General features: G+C 49.9%; 1 protein-coding gene across 1 annotated transcript; it reads right to left on the bottom strand.

Annotated features, from left to right (window-relative positions):
- Nucleotides 1-726: 726 nt before the first annotated feature.
- GLB1L (galactosidase beta 1 like) lies at nucleotides 727-19372 on the bottom strand. Its single transcript, XM_069732803.1, has 16 exons — nucleotides 19237-19372; nucleotides 17383-17552; nucleotides 14637-14787; nucleotides 13484-13544; nucleotides 12691-12785; nucleotides 11397-11577; nucleotides 9653-9711; nucleotides 7945-8066; nucleotides 7828-7868; nucleotides 6630-6748; nucleotides 5302-5376; nucleotides 5135-5224; nucleotides 4941-5054; nucleotides 3225-3356; nucleotides 2917-3141; nucleotides 727-1291 (listed from the first exon to the last, which is right to left on the bottom strand). Exons 1-16 carry the CDS (start codon nucleotides 19288-19290, stop codon nucleotides 1085-1087), a joined length of 1896 nt encoding a protein of 631 aa, XP_069588904.1. The 5' UTR covers nucleotides 19291-19372; the 3' UTR covers nucleotides 727-1084.
- Nucleotides 19373-24674: the final 5302 nt, after the last annotated feature.

The raw sequence follows: 24674 nt of genomic DNA, 5'->3' as shown, positions 1-24674 counted from the left end.
AGTCGGTTTTTACATTGCAGCACGTAAGTTAATTATTTTTGGTGTATTTTGTTTTTTTCCAAGGTTGGTTCCAGGCAAAATATTTTTGATAAAGACACGGAGTACTCATGCCCCCAAGACGGATTTAAAGGGATTGTTTTTCGATTCTCACTTCGGCATCAGGAAGTGCGCGGTGCCAATGTTGCATCCGCCTGCTGGGACGCAGGAGTGAGCAGCGGGTATCTTGCACGTGCACCATGCATTAGAATTGGTCACGTGCACAAACCCTGTTGATCCCGATGTGGTCGTGATCAGCAGTAAACGGACCATTCAAAGGGATTTTTTTTGCAATTGATAAAAGTCTGCAATTCACTTTTCTTTATCGCTTCATTGGGGGACACAGGTAACCATGCTGTGTCCCCCAATCAAGGCTCCAAGAAAGAGACTTTACGGTGAGTACCAAAAATCCTTTTTTTCCCCCATTGCAGTCCTTAGTCTGCAATCCTATGGATTTGATAGGACTCTCAGTAGTCCTTAGTATATACCTTTCCATTAGGATTTTTTTTTTTTGGGGGGGGGTATTAAAGATGGTCTTTTTAATTAATTTTGCGCTGCTGGATTTCGTACCTTCTCTTCCGATTAAAAACATGTCAGCCAACATTGACTTGATGATAGTTTCCAATTAGCTACAGGGAGGTATTTTCTACAAAGTAAAAACAATGTGAAAAAGCAACATCATAAAAACGGTTGAGAGGTGGGCGTCTCACTTTAATGACCTAGGTCTGTATACATTGGGGGTGTGCGATGTGATCCCATAAAGACCAATTACAAATCAGAAGAAGAGTGCCAAGATACCATAAGAAAATCTCTGAGAATCAGAGCGGGTTGTGTAACGCGATTCACATTCATGTAATATAAATGTCGCTACCGCCCGGGATTATCCTGCCCCCGACTCATACAGTTCGGGGTCTCATCCCTGCGGAGCTGGCAGCAGCGGCTTCATTATAAGACTCATTTTCCGCTGCTGTCATCATTTCACATAACGCAGGGTTTAGTCCAATCATGACCCAGAAAAATCAGGAAACTTGTAGAATTGTCCACAATGTCACCATTTTCCCACATGAGTCCCATTTAGTATGGGCCTGTCCAGGAACATGACAATAAGCTGCTGCGGCGCCTCCTCCAGCTCCAGCACCGTGATGTTATTCACCTGGGAAGTGCTTAGAATACTGCCGGGTACATAAAGGGTTACTTGTGGCCCTCGTATGGGCCAGTATCGTCCAAGATTGAAGCCGTTTATCCACACCTGTCCCTGCAGAAAATAAAACAAATGCCATGTCACATTACATGTCCTGTATTATACTCCAGAGCTGCACTCACTATTCTGCTGGTGCAGTCACTGTGTACATACATTACATTACTGATCCTGAGTTACATCCTGTATTATACCCCAGAGCTGCACTCACTATTCTGCTGCTGCAGTCACTGTGTACATACATTACATTACTGATCCTGAGTTACATCCTGTATTATACCCCAGAGCTGCACTCACTATTCTGCTGGTGCAGTCACTGTGTACATACATTACATTACTGATCCTGAGTTACATCTTGTATTATACCCCAGAGCTGCACTCACTATTCTGCTGGTGCAGTCACTGTGTACATACATTACATTACTGATCCTGAGTTACCTCCTGTATTATACCCCAGAGCTGCACTCACTATTCTACTGGTGCAGTCACTGTGTACATACATTACTGATCCTGAGTTACATCTTGTATTATACCCCAGAGCTGCACTCACTATTCTACTGGTGCAGTCACTGTGTACATACATTACTGATCCTGAGTTACATCTTGTATTATACCCCAGAGCTGCACTCACTATTCTGCTGCTGCAGTTACTGTGTACATACAGTACATTACTGATCCTGAGTTACCTCCTGTATTATACCCCAGAGCTACACTCACTATTCTGCTGGTGCAGTCACTGTGTACATACATTACTGATCCTGAGTTACATCCTGTATTATACTCCAGAGCTGCACTCACTATTCTGCTGCTGCAGTTACTGTGTACATACAGTACATTACTGATCCTGAGTTACCTCCTGTATTATACTCCAGAGCTGCACTCACTATTCTGCTGGTGCAGTCACTGTGTACATACATTACATTACTGATCCTGAGTTACATCCTGTATTATACCCCAGAGCTGCACTCACTATTCTGCTGGTGCAGTCACTGTGTACATACATTACATTACTGATCCTGAGTTACATCCTGTATTATACTCCAGAGCTGCACTCACTATTCTGCTGGTGCAGTCACTGTGTACATACATTACATTACTGATCCTGAGTTACATCCTGTATTATACCCCAGAGCTGCACTCACTATTCTGCTGGTGCAGTCACTGTGTACATACATTACTGATCCTGAGTTACATCCTGTATTATACTCCAGAGCTGCACTCACTATTCTGCTGGTGCAGTCACTGTGTACATACATTACTGATCCTGAGTTACATCCTGTATTATACTCCAGAGCTGCACTCACTATTCTGCTGGTGCAGTCACTGTGTACATACATTACTGATCCTGAGTTACATCCTATATTATACTCCAGAGCTGCACTCACTATTCTGCTGGTGCAGTCACTGTGTACATACATTACATTACTGATCCTGAGTTACCTCCTGTATTTTCCTCCAGAGCTGCACTCACTATTCTGCTGGTGCAATCACTGTGCACTACAATGATAACAGAGCTGCAGAGCAGCAGTAGAGGACTGTGCTGATTTTGTTGGAGGCAGTAACCTGTCCACATGTGATAATAGTGAGGACTGAGCGTCACATAATGGGGGGCGCAGGGTCCCAGCAGCACTGCGTATTTTGGGAGGATTGTGCAGGGACTCGATATACTGCCTATTTCTCACCTTGGTCCACTTGGGCAGTTTCAGGTACGTGTCTCCAATGTCGGTGATTGTCATGGTCCCGCTGTAGATGGCCGGACCCGTCCTGCTCTCGGTCTGCGCCGTCTTCAGCATATGATCGGCCATGATGTGGGGCCACCCCTGGGAAATTGGGCCGTCCAGATTTAGGGGATAGACCACCCAGTTTTCCAGCAGGTCGTTCCCCAGCGTCAGGTTCCCTATTAACCCCTGAGGGAGTGAGATCACATATGAACATCCCTTTAATTGCTCGGCGTGGCGATTATCTCGCTCCTCTCCGTCGCCGACTTTACCTTGAAGTCTTTCAGATCGCTGCCATAATTTATTCTTCCCATATTTTCAACCAAAACATCCAACCATTGTCCCTCCTTCCCTGTCACATTCACATTGTTTAGGCTTTCCCTTTCCAGCACGCCGTAAAAGTGCTGCAGAAATAAACACAAAGTGTAAACTTGACAGCGGCGACATTATTCCTCTTATTCACAACGTGTGAACAAGGCCCGAGGATCTGGTGTAACCGACCGGCTCTTCCCTGACCGATAATGTCTGAGGAGAGAAGGATCCGGTGAGCTGAATCTCAAGATACAACCCTGAGCTACTTCTCCTCTTCCCTCCTGATTTACTGCAAAACAACTGAAAGCCATCCTGCTCCAAACAAGACAGACTGCAATCTCACTGAGGGATCAAATTACAGCTGCCTATTCAAGTCCATGGAGAGGAAGGAGGAGCAGAGTGAAACAACTAAGCAAAGAGATCAGACACACAGGCAAGGCTTTCTAGTAAATGTTTTATCTCACAACATTGCTGAATTCATAGCTACACTGCTCAGTACTGTATAATTTACTCCATGCTGCTGCTTCTAAGCAAGTGTTTATTAATAGGATTGGATTCACAGCTACATTGCTCAATCCAGTAATGTGTTCTTTGCTGCTGTTTTCTAGTAAGGCTATGTGCCCACGTTGCGGATTCATGTGCGGATATATCCGCAGGTAAAACGCACTGCGTTTTACCTGTGTATTTCCTGTGTTTTTTGTGCGGATTTCACCTGCGGATTCCTATTAAGGAGCAGATGTAAAATACGGAATCAGCACAAAGAATTGACATGCTATGGAAAATACACCGCAGTGTTTCCACGCGGTATTTTCCACAGCATGTGCACTGTGGATTTGGTTTTCCATAGCTTTACATGGTACTGTACAACGCATGGAAAATTGCAGATCCGCAGCAAAATCCGCAACGTGTCCACATACCCTAAGTGTTTCTTACACCTAGGGTTGGATTCACAGCTGCACTGTTCAATACTGCTATATAATGTGCTCTATGCAGCTGTTTTATCATGTTTTTCATGCCTAAGGTTGGATTCACAGCTACACTGTTGTATAATGTGCCCCATGCTGTGGTTATCGTGTTTCCCACACCTTGGGTTGGATTCACAGCTACACCGCTCAATACTGTTGTATAATTATTTCCATGCTGTTGATCTAGAAAGCAGTTCTCATTTCCAGAGGTGGATTCACAGCTACACTGCTCATTGCTGCTGTCTTTGAATATGTGCTACATAGAAACAGAAGAACATGAATCTGTCTATTCTGTGTGTGGGAGACATCATAGCAACTTGGATCAGCATCTCCTGAGTGCCGTCACTTCCTAGGCCACCCATGATGACGTGAGAAGTGTAGTGACGAGGCCTCACACAACATCATGGGGCTTAGTCAGATATTGAGGTGTTCAGGAGATGTCGGGCAAAGTAGAACCCCATACACAGGACAGACGGGCAATCGCCTAAAATACTTGGGTGGGTCTGGACTCTTCGCCGACAGCTGATGTCATGGGTGAAGAAGGATTGGGCATCTAGGATATCAATATGGTCGTTTCTTTGTTCCTAATGGGGAGTTTGCAGTCTGTTCCCTATTTTCCTACTGAACACATGGATGCTCAGTAAATGTGAGCGTGCTCATGAATAAGGGCCGGTCAGGATAACAGAACATCGGGAATCAAACATCTCTTACCCCGCCGACTGAAACATAACCCCGGTCATGGACGACATTTACTACTGATGAGAGAGGAGTTTGGTCAGGGACGTCTCCGGTCAGTCTGGTCCGGTACAGCAGAAATCCAAAATACTGAAGGATAAAAAAAATCATAATGTCACAGTCCTGATAATAAACGATATTGACGGCTTCGCGACTCGTATAGAAGTCACCTGCTTCACATCCTCAAAAGTGATTGGGTACTGAGTGACGAACGGGTCCGAGGGTGACACAATATCCAGTAGATCCACGAGATCTCCAACCTGAAGCGGAACACTACATCAGTGATCTCATGTTGCTGTGGGCGGCCATCTGTATCAGACGTGTTCCAGGCACTCACCTTACTGAGTCTGACTAAACCGTATGAAAACTTTGGAGTTGGTGGCGGGACGGGTCCTTCCGGCACAGACTGGAACTAGAAAAAAAAAAAAAAATAAAGTTTTAGGCTTTATACTGAAATTAAACGTGATATGGAAAATCATGGCTGTTCAAAAAAAAAAAAAATGAACTTCAAAATAAGTTGGTGTGCACGCGACGTGTAAGCGCATGTTCACATTGGCCACTAAACACACAAAACCAAAATGAGCTTATCTCACAACATTGCTGGATGCACAGCTACACTGCTGCATAATGTGCTCCATGCTGCTGTTTTCTAGTGTTTCTCATTCTCAGAGCTGGATTCACAGCCGCACTGCTTTATAATGTGCTCCATGCCGCTTTCTAGTATGTGTATCTCACAGAGTTGGATTCACAGCTACAGTGCTCAATACTGCTGTATAACGTGCTCCATGCTGCCACTTTCTAGTAAGTGTTTCTCACTCTCAGAGCTGGATTCACAGCTACATATCCTCAAAACGATTTATAGGGGTGGGGGGGGGGGTTCTGAAACAATAATTAAATGTTCTTTAGCTTCACAGTTTAGTTTCTGCTTCAGTTCCTATTTTCAAGATTTCTGCTTGGTGTCAGAGAATGGAAGCATTAATTTTAAGGTCTTGTTCATCCGTACCAGAATTGCTGTGAATTTGAAAGTTTAGATTTTTAGATGTAAAATGCTGCGAATTTCCCACGAGCAAAGTGGATGCGGAAATTGACCTGCATTGCACATTCTTTACATTCACAGCACGTCAATGTCTGCAGGGCAAAATATGCAGGTTTTTTTTTTTTTTTGCAAAGATGGAGTTCAGCTTGGAAGTAAAAATGTACAATAAAGTGATTTTTTTGTAGGTCCACAGCTAAATCTGCACGACCAGAATAAAAGGAAAAAAAAAAAAAAAGCCAGAAGCCTCTTTATCCAGGTCTTCGCTCCGTGCAGTGGTGACATTTCATCCCATGTAACCAGATGCGACAGTGGACGCACGGGATGAAGGATCGTCACAGAGAGCTGGGGACGCAGCGTGTGCGGCATAGAAAGACTGCAGGCACCGGACGAGGCGAGACATTCACAGGATAGGGTTTGTATTTACTTGTAGCAGAGATCTTGCAAACTCTACTAAATTGATGCACAATGTCTGCTAGGAAGCCGATCTTAGTAAAATCTTTGTAAATTACGGACATCGGATCCCATGGTTTATCCAGGATGTGCCGTTAGTAGTTGTGGAGAATACGGCCGGATAGTGGCACCACATACAGAAGGCTCCATATTTGCTGCTACACCACCAGAGCATTTACCTTACTGATTACTGCACGGATCGCCATCAGTTTATCCGTAGGGTCCCCGGCCTCGGACAGAGGGGCATCGTAGTCGTAGCTGGTTGTGATGGGCTTGTAGACCTTAGAGAAGTCAGCTCCTAGGATATGAAACGGTCACAATTATTGATTTTCAGCAATGTGCGGCCCATGGGAAGAGTCGGCGCCGGGACGCTCTATGGGAAGAAGAGACGATCTGCCGGAGGCAAAGTGATGGGGCGACGTTCTGCTATCATGTGGATGTTCTATGGGCCTCCGACCAAATCACTGCACAGACCAAGTGGCCCCTACATGACGATAACGACCTCTAATAATGGCCGGTCAGGAACAGGAGAAGGGCTGCGAGGTGAAGACTTGTTTCTCCAGCAGATCTCACAGAGGAGATTGAGATCTGGGGAATTTAGAGACAAGTCTGATCCATGGAAGCCGTACATCGCCCGCGGTCACATGTTCTCTCTCATGGGAGGGAATAGGGGCCAATTACACAAATAGCACCAGCCTGATCCGAGAGTCATTGCTCTGTGATCCGATTCAGTCGGGTGCAGAGGAGACGGAGACTTAATTCCTCCATCGCCTCCATTGTTGGCCTCCTCGGTAATCAGACTGCATTGGGATGACATCCGAGTGCAGTCCGATGTTTCGCACGCACCCATAGACTTGTTCTGGGGCGTGATCCGATTCTTGGATGCACTCGCAGCATGCTGCCCCGTAGTATAACCCTGGTCCGAGTACTATCGGCCGTGTTGTACGCTCACATGAGCAAGCCCTTAAAGGGGTGTTCCAGTGCGGTCCAGAACCACTTGCTTTCACATCAGGAGTGAGTGGTGCCAATAACGACGTGATCCCCCGCCCCTGATGTGCACGATACCTGCCGACCATATCCACATCTCGGTAGGTGCATGGGGTCATAACATTATCGGCATGAGAAAGGATGACGCCAGATTACCCCCTTTAAGGTCTTAGGGCACGTCAGGATTCTTGTGGAGTCCATGTTTCCATGGGGCAGAGCAGATTTAGCAGCACGAGGGGAATCTATGAGGTGTCAGGGAGGTTTGTTACAGTCACAGTTGATCGGTCTGGTTCATCTGATTAACCTTGCACTTTACGCACTGGAATCCTTGCAGCATTTGGAGAAAAGCATCGAGTAATATAAAGACAAAACATTTCATCTTTTTCTCACCATTCCAGTAGCCAAAGTTGGTGCCGCCTTCAAACATGTACCTGAAAGAAAACACCAAGTTATTGGGAGCCATAGAAAGACCGACATCTAATCCACGCGCTCCACACAAGTCCTCACATATTCACACTGGCTCCGCTCTCCAGGATGGCCTGCAGACCCCCGCTCACTCTGTCCGATGGGGTCACCGCGTGCTTCTCCCCCCAGTAATCCAGCCAGCCGGTGTAATACTCAGAGTTCACCTGCGGCAGAGACAACAATGAGGAGAATCACCACGAGGCGGATGGGACATAAGACCCCAGTGATGACGTCACATTCAACAGATTCCCCTCCTGAACTCACATATATGCACGCTGATATCTGATGAGCGAGCATGAGGTCATGATGGGAAAAGAGAAATTATCTGCTGCCAGACACTTCGGCCAGTGGATGATCTCCCATGGATTGTGGATGTCATTCAGCAGCCCTCATTTTATCCTGCTGTCAGGGGAAGAGTAGGGGGCACCATACACATTAGATGGTGTGTACGGACATCTCATTTCATTACAAGCGAGAAGCAAGGGGCCGTATACAGCTGTAAGGGAAGCGAGGGGCCCGTATACAGCTGTAAGGGAAGCGAGGGGCCCGTATACAGCTGTAAGGGAAGCGAGGGGCCCGTATACAGCTGTAAGGGAAGCGAGGGGCCCGTATACAGCTGTAAGGGAAGCGAGGGGCCCGTATACAAATGTAAGGGAAGCGAGGGGCCCGTATACAGCTGTAAGGGAAGCGAGGGGCCCGTATACAAATGTAAGGGAAGCGAGGGGCCCGTATACAGCTGTAAGGGAAGCGAGGGGCCCGTATACAGCTGTAAGGGAAGCGAGGGGCCCGTATACAGCTGTAAGGGAAGCGAGGGGCCCGTATACAGCTGTAAGGGAAGCGAGGGGCCCGTATACAAATGTAAGGGAAGCGAGGGGCCCGTATACAGCTGTAAGGGAAGCGAGGGGCCCGTATACAGCTGTAAGGGAAGCGAGGGGCCCGTATACAAATGTAAGGGAAGCGAGGGGCCCGTATACAGCTGTAAGGGAAGCGAGGGGCCCGTATACAGCTGTAAGGGAAGCGAGGGGCCCGTATACAGCTGTAAGGGAAGCGAGGGGCCCGTATACAAATGTAAGGGAAGCGAGGGGCCCGTATACAGCTGTAAGGGAAGCGAGGGGCCCGTATACAGCTGTAAGGGAAGCGAGGGGCCCGTATACAGCTGTAAGGGAAGCGAGGGGTCCGTATACAGCTGTAAGGGAAGCGAGGGGCCCGTATACAGCTGTAAGGGAAGCGAGGGGCCTGTATACAGCTGTAAGGGAAGCGAGGGGCCCGTATACAGCTGTAAGGGAAGCGAGGGGTCTGTATACAGCTGTAAGGGAAGCGAGGGGTCCGTATACAGCTGTAAGGGAAGAGAGGGGTCCGTATACAGCTGTAAGGGAAGCGAGGGGCCCGTATACAGCTGTAAGGGAAGAGAGGGGTCCGTATACAGCCGTAAGGGAAGAGAGGGGTCCGTATACAGCCGTAAGGGAAGCGAGGGGTCCGTATACAGCTGTAAAGGAAGCGAGGGGTCCGTATACAGCTGTAAGGGAAGCGAGGGGTCCGTATACAGCTGTACGGGAAGAGAGGGGTCTGTATACCGCTGTACCCTCTGTATCTGCCCTGGGCTCGGCTGTCCGCATGATCAGGTCCATGATACGACTGACAACCTCCATCATCATCATCATGTGCAGTCGTTGAGGATAGTGGGGGCGTCACTAATGCACAATAATAACCACAACATCATTACTGGGGGACAAAGAAGTGACGACCTTACCAGGGGTCCTCGGGGCTGATATCTGCGCATGGCTTCAAAGGCTTTAGTGACATTATCCACTGAAAGATAAAACAAAAGACACAAATAACCGTCTGTAACCTCCATCCAGTGCATGGTCTATAATCCACCCAGTGCATGGTCTATAATCCACCCAGTGCATGGTCTATAATCCATCCAGTACGTGCCGTTACCAGTTGTAGGACCAGTGTCTTTCTCAAGACCGAGGCCCCACCTGGTGCAGCGGGTGATGGCGAGGACTCCGAGGACAGTGAAATCGGCGAAACCACGGCCGGACATATCATTGGTGGAACCTCTGCAGCCGCACAGGGGCCAGAGAGGTCAGGGGGCCACTACAGCCTCCGCCCTGCAAAGGGCCCATATAGTGTTCCTGCACAGGGGTCTTCTGTTTGTGCCACCACTGGGGAGAGCGGCGTAAGTGCGGCCCCCTCTACAATCACAGTGGAGTGGGGTCTGGAGAAAAGGTGCAGGTCCCAGAAGTGAGACCCCCATGTAACAGATGGCCAGCATGCTGAATGTTTCCATAGGCTCCTCTGCGCCCAGCAGATGCCAGTGGTGTCCTCTCCACATACCCCATGGATAGAGCATTACGCCCCGTGGATACAGCATTACGCCCCGTGGATACAGCATTACGCCCCGTGGATACAGCATTACGCCCCGTGGATACAGCATTACGCCCCGTGGATACAGCATTACGCCCCGTGGATACAGCAATACGCCCCGTGGATACAGCAATACGCCCCGTGGATACAGCAATACGCCCCGTGGATACAGCAATACGCCCCGTGGATACAGCAATACGCCCCGTGGATACAGCAATACCTGCTTTTGTCTCTGTACAGGTTAGCTGAGACAGCGGGGAAGAGTATAGGGGGCCGTACTTAGTCCGCTAAGATCTTTCCCACCTGCCTCCCATACAGATGCATGCTCGGGCGGAGTGTCCATGTGTTATCACTGCAGAGATGCGGTTAGACACCTCCAGGAGAGGCGGACATGTTTAAAATTCAACATACCCGACTCTTCTTTCTGTCAATATCTGCTGTCAGGGAAGAGATGAGACACCCCCATAACTAAAAATAGTAGCCTGTTCCCAACGAAAACTTAATTCATCTGATGTATAGGGACATCTCCAGTTTTGTACGAGCTTTAGCCTCTGGATGTAAATAAGAAGGTTCCCTATCAGCTGTGCGTAGTTCTGAGAGGTCGGGAAGTACAGAGCCAGAACAGCACCGCTCCATACACTGTACTGCAGATCAGGTCACACTGACTTCAATAGGAACTGAGCTGCAGTACTGAGAACGACCACTACATACTGAACAGCGCTGTGCTGTTCCTGAGCTGCAGTACTGAGAACGACCACTACATACTGTACGGCGCTGTGCTGTTCCTGAGCTGCAGTACTGAGAACGACCACTACATACTGTACGGCGCAGTGCTGTTCCTGAGCTGCAGTACTGAGAATGACCACTACGTATTGTGTGGCGCTGTGCTCTTGCTGCTCTGGATACTGCTCACACTCACCCACTGTTGGAGCTGCAAACTGCTGATAAGGGGGTAGGGGTGCAGTCTTTCAAACCCCCATCAATGACTCTTAATATCACAGGATCACTATAATAAACTGCAGGTGAGAATCCAAACTCCGTACAGTGGGGTCTGGAGCTATGGAAGAATGGTCTGCGGAGCCCCCGCAAAAAAAAAACAAAACACCTAGATATCGATTACTGACCTGGACCGAAGTCCACAGTGGCGTACAGGTCCTGTAAGGTGCCGCACTTCAGAAAGTAGTCGGCGTTCCCGTCCGTGGTGAAGAGCACGACGTCGTCCCCCAGGTACAGGCGGAACATGGCATGAAGGTGGCGCATGTACCCGAAATCACAGGCCACAAAGCTCCCGTACTCGTTCTCCACCTGTAAGACAATGGTGCCAGAATTACTACAACTGCAAACTTTGTTGTTTTTTTTTTCTCCGCATATTTGGATCAGATTCCATCAGCCGCTTCAAAAAAAAAATAAAAATAAATAATAATAAGCACTTTACTTTTTCCAACATGAGTTTTTCAAACGCTAAACCTGGAAAAGAAAAAAAAAGGCTAAAAATGTAAACAGAGAAGCAGATTTCCTATAGAAATTAGTTGGGAGAGTTTTCCAGGCTTTTTATGCAGCTTTTGGAGAGGATCTGCTCAAAAAAAAAAAACCTATGACTGTATAATTAACTTTGTGCCACGATTTTCTGAATTCTCCGGATGAGATGAGTGCCAGAGCGAGGACTCGGGACCGTGAGGTGAGGGATGGCTAATGCGAATATATATATATATTTATTTTATTTATTTTCCCCTTGAGGACTTTAGAGGTCAACATCCCCACATGAGCTTTTTTTCCCCCCCCCCCCCTTCTTGGGCGAGACGAGTTGTAGCTTTAAATGGCATCTTTTGCTTTACTGAATAAAAATTTACTGAAAAAAGAAATTGTGAAAATTGATGTAAAAAAAAAAAAAATGTTATTCCAACAAATTGATTTTTCTTTTCATGGTTATGTTTTTATATGGCGTTCGACAAGCAGTAAAACTTGATTATCTCAGTCAGTACGATTAGGATGCTACTAGATAGATAGATATTGTTTTTTGCTGCCATTTGTTGATACACATCCCATTTATTTTCTTCTTTTATAGCAATAAATCTGTGTTTCTTTGTTTGTTGGTTTGTTTCAAAGTTTTTATCGTTACCATTCTGAGGTACATACAACATGATGATTGGTTTTTGCTGCAGTTTTTGGAGTTGCAATGACACAAAGCTTGGAGAAAGCCCCCATGGCCGCCATGTTGGTGGTCCTCCACCCACAGGCCGGGCTTTGAAGGAGACAATGATTTTTATCTAAACACTGCGATACTGTGCGGTACATGGAACAAAGGATCGGACAATCGCAGGTTGAAGACCGCTAAGAGGATTAAAAAAAAAAGTTTTAAAAACTTTAAAAAAAAATAAAGTGTGAATTCGAGAAGAGGAGAAGAAGGAGCTGCTGTACCTGGACGCTGATTATATTCCCACCATTGTTGTAGAGACGCGGCCGTAGCATGGGCAGCAGGACGGAGAGCCAGGAGTCCACGGCACGCAGGTAATCTGGGGATGGAAGAGAAGTCAGCCATTATCCGCCAGTCTCAGGAACAGAACCCTGTGTGCCTTAATGATGGAAAGCGGAAGAAAACCTGCAAAATCCGAGCCGTCCACCCTCACACTACAGACTGACGACATTTTTCTGACAATGGAGAAAAAAAAAAAAGTATTGATGTTACTTTTATTAAAAAGTGCCAAGTTTATCAACATGGCGGGTGATCACCATTGGTTTTACACCAAAAAGGAAGAGTGTAAAAAAGTCCAAAATTTTAGTATGTTTTACACCGGCTCTTTAAAATAAAATAAAAATAAAAAAAGGGGGCGGAGAAGTTTAGGGAGTGATACTCCTGGCCACAGAAGTTGGCGAGCTCCTGTCACAGCACTGACACCGCACCCCTGCCCTAATAAGTCTCCCCCGTTGTGTTTTTGACCCAACCTGCCAGGTTGATATTTTCCGTCCAATCTGCGGCCGTCGGGTTATAGAGTACAAGGAGCCGAAGAGATCAATATATAGTTTATTACAACTAGAAACCTTTTTTTTCTACACTCTCTGCTCACTCTGGGGTGGAGAGTCCAGTGGGCGGTGCAGAATAATGGCTGTCTATCAATAAAAAGGACCGCCCACTGGACTACTTCTAGAAATAAAAATATAAGGTCATATTGGACCAATCAGCTCCTCCGAATCCCCAGCTATTGTGCCTTACCTGGATCGGAGGCGCGCAGACTGATGTCCTTCTTATTCAGCAGCCAGGCGGGGAGTCCGCCCTAAAATAAAGAGCACATGAAGCCTCAGAGTTACAATCCTCGCCCATGGCACAATCCCCCCGGCCCCTACAAACTGCTGATTGGAGGGGGCTGCTGACCTGTCCCATCCCCTTTAATTATCACAGGGTACTGAATGAATAGTCTGACATTCATCTGCTGCGCTGTCCCTCCCGCCGTGCTTTACACTACAGCTTGTTCACATTACCTGCTGCATATAAGCTGAGCGTCGGCGGCTTCCATTGATCACACACTGACGCCTCTGACCAAGATCAAATTTCCCCTTTTATTTAGTGTCTTGGAAAGTCCCCAGATTTGTTTTACAGGAAGCAAAAACTAAACATCGCCATAATAAAACCGTCAGCTGACCGGACGCCGCGAGACAAGACGTCATCACCGCAAAAAGCAAGTCGATGCAGGTCATAAAAAGTGCCAAGTTTATGGGGGATCACCATTGGTTTACATCTATTTAACCTAATTGTAGACAAGCAGAGCCCAACAGCAGCACAGAGGATATCAGGAAACTAATCTGCTGGATTTACTAGTCTAATCACCCAGAGGGGGGCTCTGAAATGTTCGCCTCCATTTTGTAGCCCTGATTTCTAGATCGTTCGGGGTCCCGGACTGAATACAATCAGCAGATGAACGTCCTTATATGTTCTGTGCTGCTGGGGGAAGAAATAGCAAACAACCATCTCTTTGTGCAGAGCTGCAGTGTAAAGCATGGGGGAAAGCACGGGGCTGTGATACAACAGGAGAGGACAGTCAGACTTCTCTGCCAGACAGTGGATCAGAGCTGAAGCCACTGAGTATGAACCTGATGGGACAGAATTAAAGGGGTCGTCCATAACCAAACAATGCCTTAACAATAGGCCAGGGGAGGTGGGGTAAAAAAAAAAAAGAAACCCCTTGGGCTGGCGCTGCTCCTCTGTACTTAGAGGGGTACTCCAAGTGCCAAACTGGGAGGAAAGGAGCCTTTTTGTTGTTCTCTTCCCCCCTAATCTTGTAGTTGACAACCCCTTTATAAAAAGCAGATGTAAAAATCAGATGAACGGTCACAGACCCCAAAATGGCGGTGGCTGCACAGGTCCTTACCATGTCCCACTCCGCACAGATATAGGGCCCCGGTCTCATGATGACCAGAAGTCCCAGCTCCATGGTCAGGTTCAGGAAATGTTCCAGATCGCGGTCTCCTCTGAAGTTAAATACCCCGGGCTGTGGCTCATGGAAGTTCCAGGGCACGTACCTAGAGAGCGAGGGGGGATGATAAATGTAAGGGACGGCCGGCGGGAACCCAATGGCCCATCACAGACTCCACAATCTATGGCGGCTGGGAAGACTTTCCCAACACCCGGATCATCGGCCACATTTCTGCAGACTTGTCTATGGAGAAAGCGATCTACAGGATCCTGGTCCAGCACCCACTTGGGAATCCGTGGCCCCCAGACCAGAGACCTGCGAGCCGCCCTGACGCCTCTGCTGAATAGTAGGTCCGGTGTCATTATTGCAGAGCAACGCTCACAAGGCATCGCACTGGGCCGACTAATCAGTGGAGGCAGCAAGGGGGAAAGCTGGCAGCAGCAAGGGGGAAAGGCGGCAGCAGCAAGGGGGAAAGGCAGCAGCAGCAAGGGGGAAAGGCAGCAGCAGCAGCAATGGGGAAAGGCGGCAGGGGAAAGGCAGCAGCAGCAGCAAGAGGGAAAGGCAGCAGCAGCAAGGGGGAAAGGCAGCAGCAGCAAGGGGGAAAGGCGGCAGCAGCAGCAAGGGGGAAAGGCGGCAGCAGCAGCAAGGGGGAAAGGCGGCAGGGGAAAGGCAGCAGCAGCAGCAAGGGGGAAAGGCAGCAGCAGCAGCAAGGGGGAAAGGCGGCAGCAGCAGCAAGGGGGAAAGGCGGCAGCAGCAGCAAGGGGGAAAGGCGGCAGCAGCAGCAAGGGGGAAAGGCGGCAGCAGCAGCAAGGGGGAAAGGCGGCAGCAGCAGCAAGGGGGAAAGGCGGCAGCAGCAGCAAGGGGGAAAGGCGGCAGCAGCAGCAAGGGGGAAAGGCGGCAGCAGCAGCAAGGGGGAAAGGCGGCAGCAGCAGCAAGGGGGAAAGGCGGCAGCAGCAGCAAGGGGGAAAGGCGGCAGCAGCAGCAAGGGGGAAAGGCGGCAGCAGCAGCAAGGGGGAAAGGCGGCAGCAGCAGCAAGGGGGAAAGGCGGCAGCAGCAGCAAGGGGGAAAGGCAGCAGCAAGGGGGAAAGGCAGCAGCAGCAGCAAGGGGGAAAGGCAGCAGCAGCAGCAAGGGGGAAAGGCAGCAGCAGCAGCAAGGGGGAAAGGCAGCAGCAGCAGCAAGGGGGAAAGGCAGCAGCAGCAGCAAGGGGGAAAGGCAGCAGCAGCAGCAAGGGGGAAAGGCAGCAGCAGCAGCAAGGGGGAAAGGCAGCAGCAGCAGCAAGGGGGAAAGGCAGCAGCAGCAGCAAGGGGGAAAGGCAGCAGCAGCAGCAGCAAGGGGGAAAGGCAGCAGCAGCAGCAGCAAGGGGGAAAGGCAGCAGCAGCAGCAGCAAGGGGGAAAGGCAGCAGCAGCAGCAGCAAGGGGGAAAGGCAGCAGCAGCAGCAGCAAGGGGGAAAGGCAGCAGCAGCAGCAAGGGGGAAAGGCAGCAGCAGCAAGGGGGAAAGGCAGCAGCAGCAGCAAGGGGGAAAGGCAGCAGCAGCAAGGGGGAAAGGCAGCAGCAGCAAGGGGGAAAGGCAGCAGCAGCAAGGGGGAAAGGCAGCAGCAGCAAGGGGGAAAGGCAGCAGCAGCAGCAAGGGGGAAAGGCAGCAGCAGCAAGGGGGAAAGGCAGCAGCAGCAAGGGGGAAAGGCGGCAGCAGCAGCAAGGGGGAAAGGCGGCAGGGGAAAGGCAGCAGCAGCAGCAAGGGGGAAAGGCGGCAGCAGCAAGGGGGAAAGGCAGCAGCAGCAAGGGGGAAAGGCAGCAGCAGCAAGGGGGAAAGGCAGCAGCAGCAGCAAGGGGGAAAGGCAGCAGCAGCAAGGGGGAAAGGCAGCAGCAGCAGCAAGGGGGAAAGGCAGCAGCAGCAGCAAGGGGGAAAGGCAGCAGCAGCAGCAAGGGGGAAAGGCAGCAGCAGCAGCAAGGGGGAAAGGCGGCAGCAGCAGCAAGGGGGAAAGGCGGCAGGGGAAAGGCAGCAGCAGCAGCAAGGGGGAAAGGCAGCAGCAAGGGGGAAAGGCAGCAGCAAGGGGGAAAGGCAGCAGCAAGGGGGAAAGGCAGCAGAAAGGGGGAAAGGCAGCAGAAAGGGGGAAAGGCAGCAGAAAGGGGGAAAGGCAGCAGCAGCAGCAGCAAGGGGGAAAGGCAGCAGCAGCAGCAGCAAGGGGGAAAGGCAGCAGCAGCAGCAGCAAGGGGGAAAGGCAGCAGCAGCAGCAAGGGGGAAAGGCAGCAGCAGCAGCAGCAAGGGGGAAAGGCAGCAGCAGCAGCAGCAAGGGGGAAATGCAGCAGCAGCAGCAGCAAGGGGGAAAGGCAGCAGGAGAGGTCCACTTTTGCTCAACTCCAAAAAAAACCCAACAACAACTTGTCTGCTTCCCTTCAGAAATGGGTCCGGCTGGTCAGGGAGTGCGACATGCAGAGTAGAGCGACCCCTTTAGTCTCAGGTTCGGTTGGGGGTCCCAGAGGTCAGGTCCCCCAATATTCCATCACCATTTAGTGCACATGAACAATTTTTTTTTACGTTGCAAAAACGGACACAAACAACCAAAACCGCCCAACAGATTGATTAGCAATGGCCGCCTCGTTTGTGCCGCGTATGTGCAATGGCCGAGCACCGAGTCTGCCGTCACTGACACGAGGGTCCGGTAGTGGACGTGGGGTCCGCGAGTAGGTGAAGAGCTTACACTTGCACCGCGTTCAGCCCGGCCATGTACATCTTCAGCAGCCGGTCCTTCCAGTAGCTGGCGGGGATCCGGGAATAGTGGATGCTGCCCGAGACGTAGCGGAAACATTCCCCGTCCTTCAGGAAACAGTCCCTGCTGTAGTCTATGGTGAAGGACGGATCTCCCCAGACCTGCAGGAAGAGACGGCATGATATGGATAGGATTAGTAATCAGTGTCCGATAAATGGGGGTCCGACACCCCCGGAGCATCCACCAATCAGCCGATACCAGGTCTGAATCTGGGACAGCACAGCGCCGTACCCTGTGTAGTGGCCGCTGCTGGGTACTGCAGCTCAGATCATGTGACTGCTGCAGCCAATCACTGGCCACAACCTTGGTCACATGTCTGGACAGGACAGGCTCAAAATGTCTTGTTCTGGCTAAACAAACACGTGACCGACGCTTCACTGCTGTGGTAGTGATTGGCTGCAGCGGTCACATGCCTGTCTTGGTTAGAAGAGGAAGTCTGGAGACCGGCACGGAACCCAGGCAGCGCTGTGCGCGAGGGGCCTGTAGGTGACAAATGCCTAATAACAAATAAGAAGATCCAGGCGACCCCTTTAATGTCTATTTTTTCTTCATTTTAAGCGCAGTGGGATACACTCCATTGTTCCCTGTTGTCAGCCATTTCAAGTTTGAGACAAATATTAAAACATACACTATTGGTTTACAAGAGATAAGCCATTTCCGCCACCTCTGGCTCTTTAAGTTAACCCTACGCGTCCCAGGTGTGATGAAGAAAAACAGAAGTGATTCTCCTGAGGGGTCCCAGGGGCTGAAGATTTCCTGTTCTGATCACGTCCTGGTTTACTGTACTCACTGACACACTGTCACGACCCCGCCGATCACCGACACACTCTCACGACCCCGCCGATCACTGACACACTCTCACGACCCCTCCGATCACCGACACGACCCCTCCGATCACTGACACACTGTCACGACCCCTCCGATCACTGACACACTGTAACGACCCCTCCGATCACTGACACACTCTCACGACCCCGCCGATCACCGACACACTGTCACGACCCCTCCGATCACCGACACACTGTAATGACCCCTCCGATCACTGACACACTATAACGACCCCGCCGATCACCGACACACTCTCACGACCCCTCCGATCACCGACACACTGTAATGACCCCTCCGATCACTGACACACTGTAATGACCCCTCCGATCACTGACACACTGTAATGACCCCTCCGATCACTGACACACTGTAATGACCCCTCCGATCACTGACACACTGTAATGACCCCTCCGATCACTGACACACTGTAATGACCCCTCCGATCACTGACACACTGTAATGACCCCTCCGATCACTGACACACTGTAATGACCCCTCCGATCACTGACACACTGTAATGACCCCTCCGATCACTGACACACTGTAATGACCCCTCCGATCACTGACACACTCTCACGACCCCGCCGATCACCGACACACTGTAACGACCCCTCCGATCACCGACACACTCTCACGACCCCTCCGATCACTGACACGACCCCGCCGATCACTGACACACTGTCACGACCCCTCCGATCACCGACACACTGTCACGACCCCGCCGATCACTGACACACTGTAACGACCCCTCCGATCACTGACACACTGTAACGACCCCGCCGCAGATGCGCAGCACAGTTCTGCTTGTTTTCCGTCTCTGGATGAAAACACGAATGTTCACATTCACTGACAGCAGCAGACACTGAACACAGTGAGAACGTGGCACAAAGTTCATGACAAAGTTGCAGAACTTTCTGTTATAGATTATATCAGTGGGTAACGTGGCCGGGCACTCACCAGGGGGCACAGAGAGACCCCCGCCAGCATCGCCCACAGCGCCCCCACAGCCATAATGTCCTGCACTGCTCCGGGGTCTCACAGCTAATTCATCCTCCTCCACTATACCATCCCCGTCATGTGACCATCCGCTTCCTACTGCCGGAGTCCGCTGGGTCCTAAAGACTGGATTTATCATTGCTGCCAGAGTCCGCTGGGTCCTAAAGACTGGATGTATTATTGCTGCCAGAGTCCGCTGGGTCCTAAAGACTGGATGTATCATTGCTGCCAGAGTCCGCTGGGTCCTAAAGACTGGATGTATTATTGCTGCCAGAGTCTGCTGGGTCCTAAAGACTGGATGTATTATTGCTGCCAGAGTCCGCTGGGTCCTAAAGACTGGATGTATCATTGCTGCCAGAGTCCGCTGGGTCCTAAAGACTGGATTTATCATTGCTGCCAGAGTCCGCTGGGTCCTAAAGACTGGATGTATTATTGCTGCCAGAGTCCGCTGGGTCCTAAAGACTGGATGTATCATTGCTGCCAGAGTCCGCTGGGTCCTAAAGACTGGATGTATTATTGCTGCCAGAGTCTGCTGGGTCCTAAAGACTGGATGTATCATTGCTGCCAGAGTCTGCTGGGTCCTAAAGACTGGATGTATTATTGCTGCCAGAGTCTGCTGGGTCCTAAAGACTGGATGTATCATTGCTGCCAGAGTCCGCTGGGTCCTAAAGACTGGATGTATTATTGCTGCCAGAGTCCGCTGGGTCCTAAAGACTGGATGTATTATTGCTGCCGGAGTCTGCTGAGTCCTAAAGACTGGATGTATTATTGCTACCAGAGTCTGCTGGGTCCTAAAGACTGGATATATCATTGCTGCCAGAGTCTGCTGGGTCCTAAAGAATGGATGTTATTGCTGCCAGAGTTCGCTGAGTCCTAAAGACTGGATGTATCATTGCTGCCGGAGTCCGCTGGGTCCTAAAGACTGGATGTATCATTGCTACCAGAGTCTGCTGGGTCCTAAAGACTGGATGTATCATTGCTGCCAGAGTCCGCTGGGTCCTAAAGACTGGATGTATCATTGCTGCCAGAGTCTGCTGGGTCCTAAAGACTGGATGTATCATTGCTGCCAGAGTCCGCTGGGTCCTAAAGACTGGATGTATTATTGCTGCCAGAGTCCGCTGGGTCCCAAAGACTGGATGTATTATTGCTGCCAGAGTCCGCTGGGTCCTAAAGACTGGATGTATTATTGCTGCCAGAGTCCGCTGGGTCCTAAAGACTGGATGTATCATTGCTGCCAGAGTCCGCTGGGTCCTAAAGACTGGATGTATCATTGCTGCCAGAGTCCGCTGAGTCCTAAAGACTGGATGTATTATTGCTGCCAGAGTCCGCTGGGTCCTAAAGACTGGATGTATTATTGCTGCCAGAGTCCGCTGGGTCCTAAAGACTGGATGTATTATTGCTGCCAGAGTCCGCTGGGTCCTAAAGACTGGATGTATCATTGCTGCCAGAGTCCGCTGGGTCCTAAAGACTGGATGTATCATTGCTGCCAGAGTCTGCTGGGTCCTAAAGACTGGATGTATCATTGCTGCCAGAGTCCGCTGGGTCCTAAAGACTGGATGTATTATTGCTGCCAGAGTCCGCTGGGTCCTAAAGACTGGATGTATTATTGCTGCCAGAGTCCGCTGGGTCCTAAAGACTGGATGTATTATTGCTGCCAGAGTCCGCTGGGTCCTAAAGACTGGATGTATCATTGCTGCCAGAGTCCGCTGGGTCCTAAAGACTGGATGTATTATTGCTGCCAGAGTCCACTGGGTCCTAAAGACTGGATGTATTATTGCTGCCAGAGTCCGCTGGGTCCTAAAGACTGGATGTATCATTGCTGCCAGAGTCCGCTGGGTCCTAAAGACTGGATGTATCATTGCTGCCAGAGTCCGCTGGGTCCTAAAGACTGGATGTATTATTGCTGCCAGAGTCCGCTGGGTCCTAAAGACTGGATGTATCATTGCTGCCAGAGTCCGCTGGGTCCTAAAGACTGGATGTATTATTGCTGCCAGAGTCCGCTGGGTCCTAAAGACTGGATGTATCATTGCTACCAGAGTTCGCTGGGTCCTAAAGACTGGATGTATTATTGCTGCCAGAGTCTGCTGGGTCCTAAAGACTGGAGGTATTATTGCTGCCAGAATCTGCTGAGTCCTAAAGACTGGATGTATTATTGCTGCCGGAGTCTGCTGGGTCCTAAAGACTGGATGTATCATTGCTGCCAGAGTCTGCTGGGTCCTAAAGACTGGATGTATCATTGCTGCCAGAGTCCGCTGGGTCCTAAAGACTGGATGTATTATTGCTGCCAGAGTCCGCTGGGTCCTAAAGACTGGATGTATTATTGCTGCCAGAGTCCGCTGGGTCCTAAAGACTGGATGTATTATTGCTGCCAGAGTCTGCTGGGTCCTAAAGACTGGATGTATCATTGCTGCCAGAGTCCGCTGGGTCCTAAAGACTGGATGTATTATTGCTGCCAGAGTCCGCTGGGTCCTAAAGACTGGATGTATTATTGCTGCCAGAGTCTGCTGGGTCCTAAAGACTGGATGTATCATTGCTGCCAGAGTCCGCTGGGTCCTAAAGACTGGATGTATTATTGCTGCCAGAGTCCGCTGGGTCCTAAAGACTGGATGTATTATTGCTGCCAGAGTCCGCTGGGTCCTAAAGACTGGATGTATCATTGCTACCAGAGTTCGCTGGGTCCTAAAGACTGGATGTATCATTGCTGCCAGAGTCTGCTGGGTCCTAAAGACTGGATGTATTATTGCTGCCAGAGTCCGCTGGGTCCTAAAGACTGGATGTATTATTGCTGCCAGAGTCAGCTGGGTCCTAAAGACTGGATGTATTATTGCTGCCAGAGTCCGCTGGGTCCTAAAGACTGGATGTATCATTGCTGCCAGAGTCCGCTGGTTCCTAAAGACTGGATGTATTATTGCTGCCAGAGTCCGCTGAGTCCTAAAGACTGGATGTATTATTGCTGCCAGAGTCCGCTGGGTCCTAAAGACTGGATGTATCATTGCTGCCAGAGTCCGCTGAGTCCTAAAGACTGGATGTATTATTGCTACCAGAGTCCGCTGGGTCCTAAAGACTGGATGTATCATTGCTACCAGAGTCCGCTGGGTCCTAAAGACTGGATGTATCATTGCTGCCAGAGTCCGCTGGTCTTAAAGACTGGATGTATCATTGCTGCCAGAGTCTGCTGGGTCCTAAAGACTAGATGTATCATTGCTGCCAGAGTCTGCTGGATCCTAAAGACTGGATGTATTATTGCTGCCAGAGTCCGCTGGATCCTAAAGACTGGATATATCATTGCTGCCAGAGTTCGCTGGATCCTAAAGACTGGATGTATTATTGCTGCCAGAGTCTGCTGGGTCCTAAAGACTGGATGTATCATTGCTGCCAGAGTCCGCTGGGTCCTAAAGACTGGATGTATTATTGCTGCCAGAGTCCGCTGGGTCCTAAAGACTGGATGTATTATTGCTGCCAGAGTCCGCTGGGTCCTAAAGACTGGATGTATCATTGCTACCAGAGTTCGCTGGGTCCTAAAGACTGGATGTATCATTGCTGCCAGAGTCTGCTGGGTCCTAAAGACTGGATGTATTATTGCTGCCAGAGTCCGCTGGGTCCTAAAGACTGGATGTATTATTGCTGCCAGAGTCAGCTGGGTCCTAAAGACTGGATGTATTATTGCTGCCAGAGTCCGCTGGGTCCTAAAGACTGGATGTATCATTGCTGCCAGAGTCCGCTGGTTCCTAAAGACTGGATGTATTATTGCTGCCAGAGTCCGCTGAGTCCTAAAGACTGGATGTATTATTGCTGCCAGAGTCCGCTGGGTCCTAAAGACTGGATGTATCATTGCTGCCAGAGTCCGCTGAGTCCTAAAGACTGGATGTATTATTGCTACCAGAGTCCGCTGGGTCCTAAAGACTGGATGTATCATTGCTACCAGAGTCCGCTGGGTCCTAAAGACTGGATGTATCATTGCTGCCAGAGTCCGCTGGTCTTAAAGACTGGATGTATCATTGCTGCCAGAGTCTGCTGGGTCCTAAAGACTAGATGTATCATTGCTGCCAGAGTCTGCTGGATCCTAAAGACTGGATGTATTATTGCTGCCAGAGTCCGCTGGATCCTAAAGACTGGATATATCATTGCTGCCAGAGTTCGCTGGATCCTAAAGACTGGATGTATTATTGCTGCCAGAGTCTGCTGGGTCCTAAAGACTGGATGTATTATTGCTGCCAGAGTCCGCTGGGTCCTAAAGACTGGATGTATTATTGCTGCCAGAGTCCGCTGGGTCCTAAAGACTGGATGTATTATTGCTGCCAGAGTCTGCTGGGTCCTAAAGACTGGATGTATCATTGCTGCCAGAGTCCGCTGGGTCCTAAAGACTGGATGTATTATTGCTGCCAGAGTCCGCTGGGTCCTAAAGACTGGATGTATTATTGCTGCCAGAGTCTGCTGGGTCCTAAAGACTGGATGTATCATTGCTGCCAGAGTCCGCTGGGTCCTAAAGACTGGATGTATTATTGCTGCCAGAGTCCGCTGGGTCCTAAAGACTGGATGTATTATTGCTGCCAGAGTCCGCTGGGTCCTAAAGACTGGATGTACCATTGCTACCAGAGTTCGATGGGTCCTAAAGACTGGATGTATCATTGCTGCCAGAGTCTGCTGGGTCCTAAAGACTGGATGTATTATTGCTGCCAGAGTCCGCTGGGTCCTAAAGACTGGATGTATTATTGCTGCCAGAGTCAGCTGGGTCCTAAAGACTGGATGTATTATTGCTGCCAGAGTCCGCTGGGTCCTAAAGACTGGATGTATCATTGCTGCCAGAGTCCGCTGGTTCCTAAAGACTGGATGTATTATTGCTGCCAGAGTCCGCTGAGTCCTAAAGACTGGATGTATTATTGCTGCCAGAGTCCGCTGGGTCCTAAAGACTGGATGTATCATTGCTGCCAGAGTCCGCTGAGTCCTAAAGACTGGATGTATTATTGCTACCAGAGTCCGCTGGGTCCTAAAGACTGGATGTATCATTGCTACCAGAGTCCGCTGGGTCCTAAAGACTGGATGTATCATTGCTGCCAGAGTCCGCTGGTCTTAAAGACTGGATGTATCATTGCTGCCAGAGTCTGCTGGGTCCTAAAGACTAGATGTATCATTGCTGCCAGAGTCTGCTGGATCCTAAAGACTGGATGTATTATTGCTGCCAGAGTCCGCTGGATCCTAAAGACTGGATATATCATTGCTGCCAGAGTTCGCTGGATCCTAAAGACTGGATGTATTATTGCTGCCAGAGTCTGCTGGGTCCTAAAGACTGGATGTATCATTGCTGCCAGAGTCCGCTGGGTCCTAAAGACTGGATGTATTATTGCTGCCAGAGTCCGCTGGGTCCTAAAGACTGGATGTATTATTGCTGCCAGAGTCCG

This window comes from Ranitomeya imitator, chromosome 7 (genome assembly GCF_032444005.1).
Source record: "Ranitomeya imitator isolate aRanImi1 chromosome 7, aRanImi1.pri, whole genome shotgun sequence".
Classification (NCBI taxonomy): Eukaryota; Metazoa; Chordata; class Amphibia; order Anura; family Dendrobatidae; genus Ranitomeya; species Ranitomeya imitator.
This window is presented reverse-complemented; position numbering and strand designations above follow the sequence as displayed.

Bases quoted from the DNA above. Each gene is read 5' to 3' on its own strand.
- GLB1L (XM_069732803.1), bottom strand. From the start codon at position 19,290: ATGGCTGTGGGGGCGCTGTGGGCGATGCTGGCGGGGGTCTCTCTGTGC. The intron at 14,788-17,382 runs GTAAGCTCTTCA...CTCGCTCTCTAG, and splicing joins GGGCTGAACGCGGTGCAAGT to GTACGTGCCCTGGAACTTCC. The intron at 3,357-4,940 runs GTAAGAGATGTT...TTATTTCTGCAG, and splicing joins GTTATGTTTCAGTCGGCGGG to CACTTTTACGGCGTGCTGGA.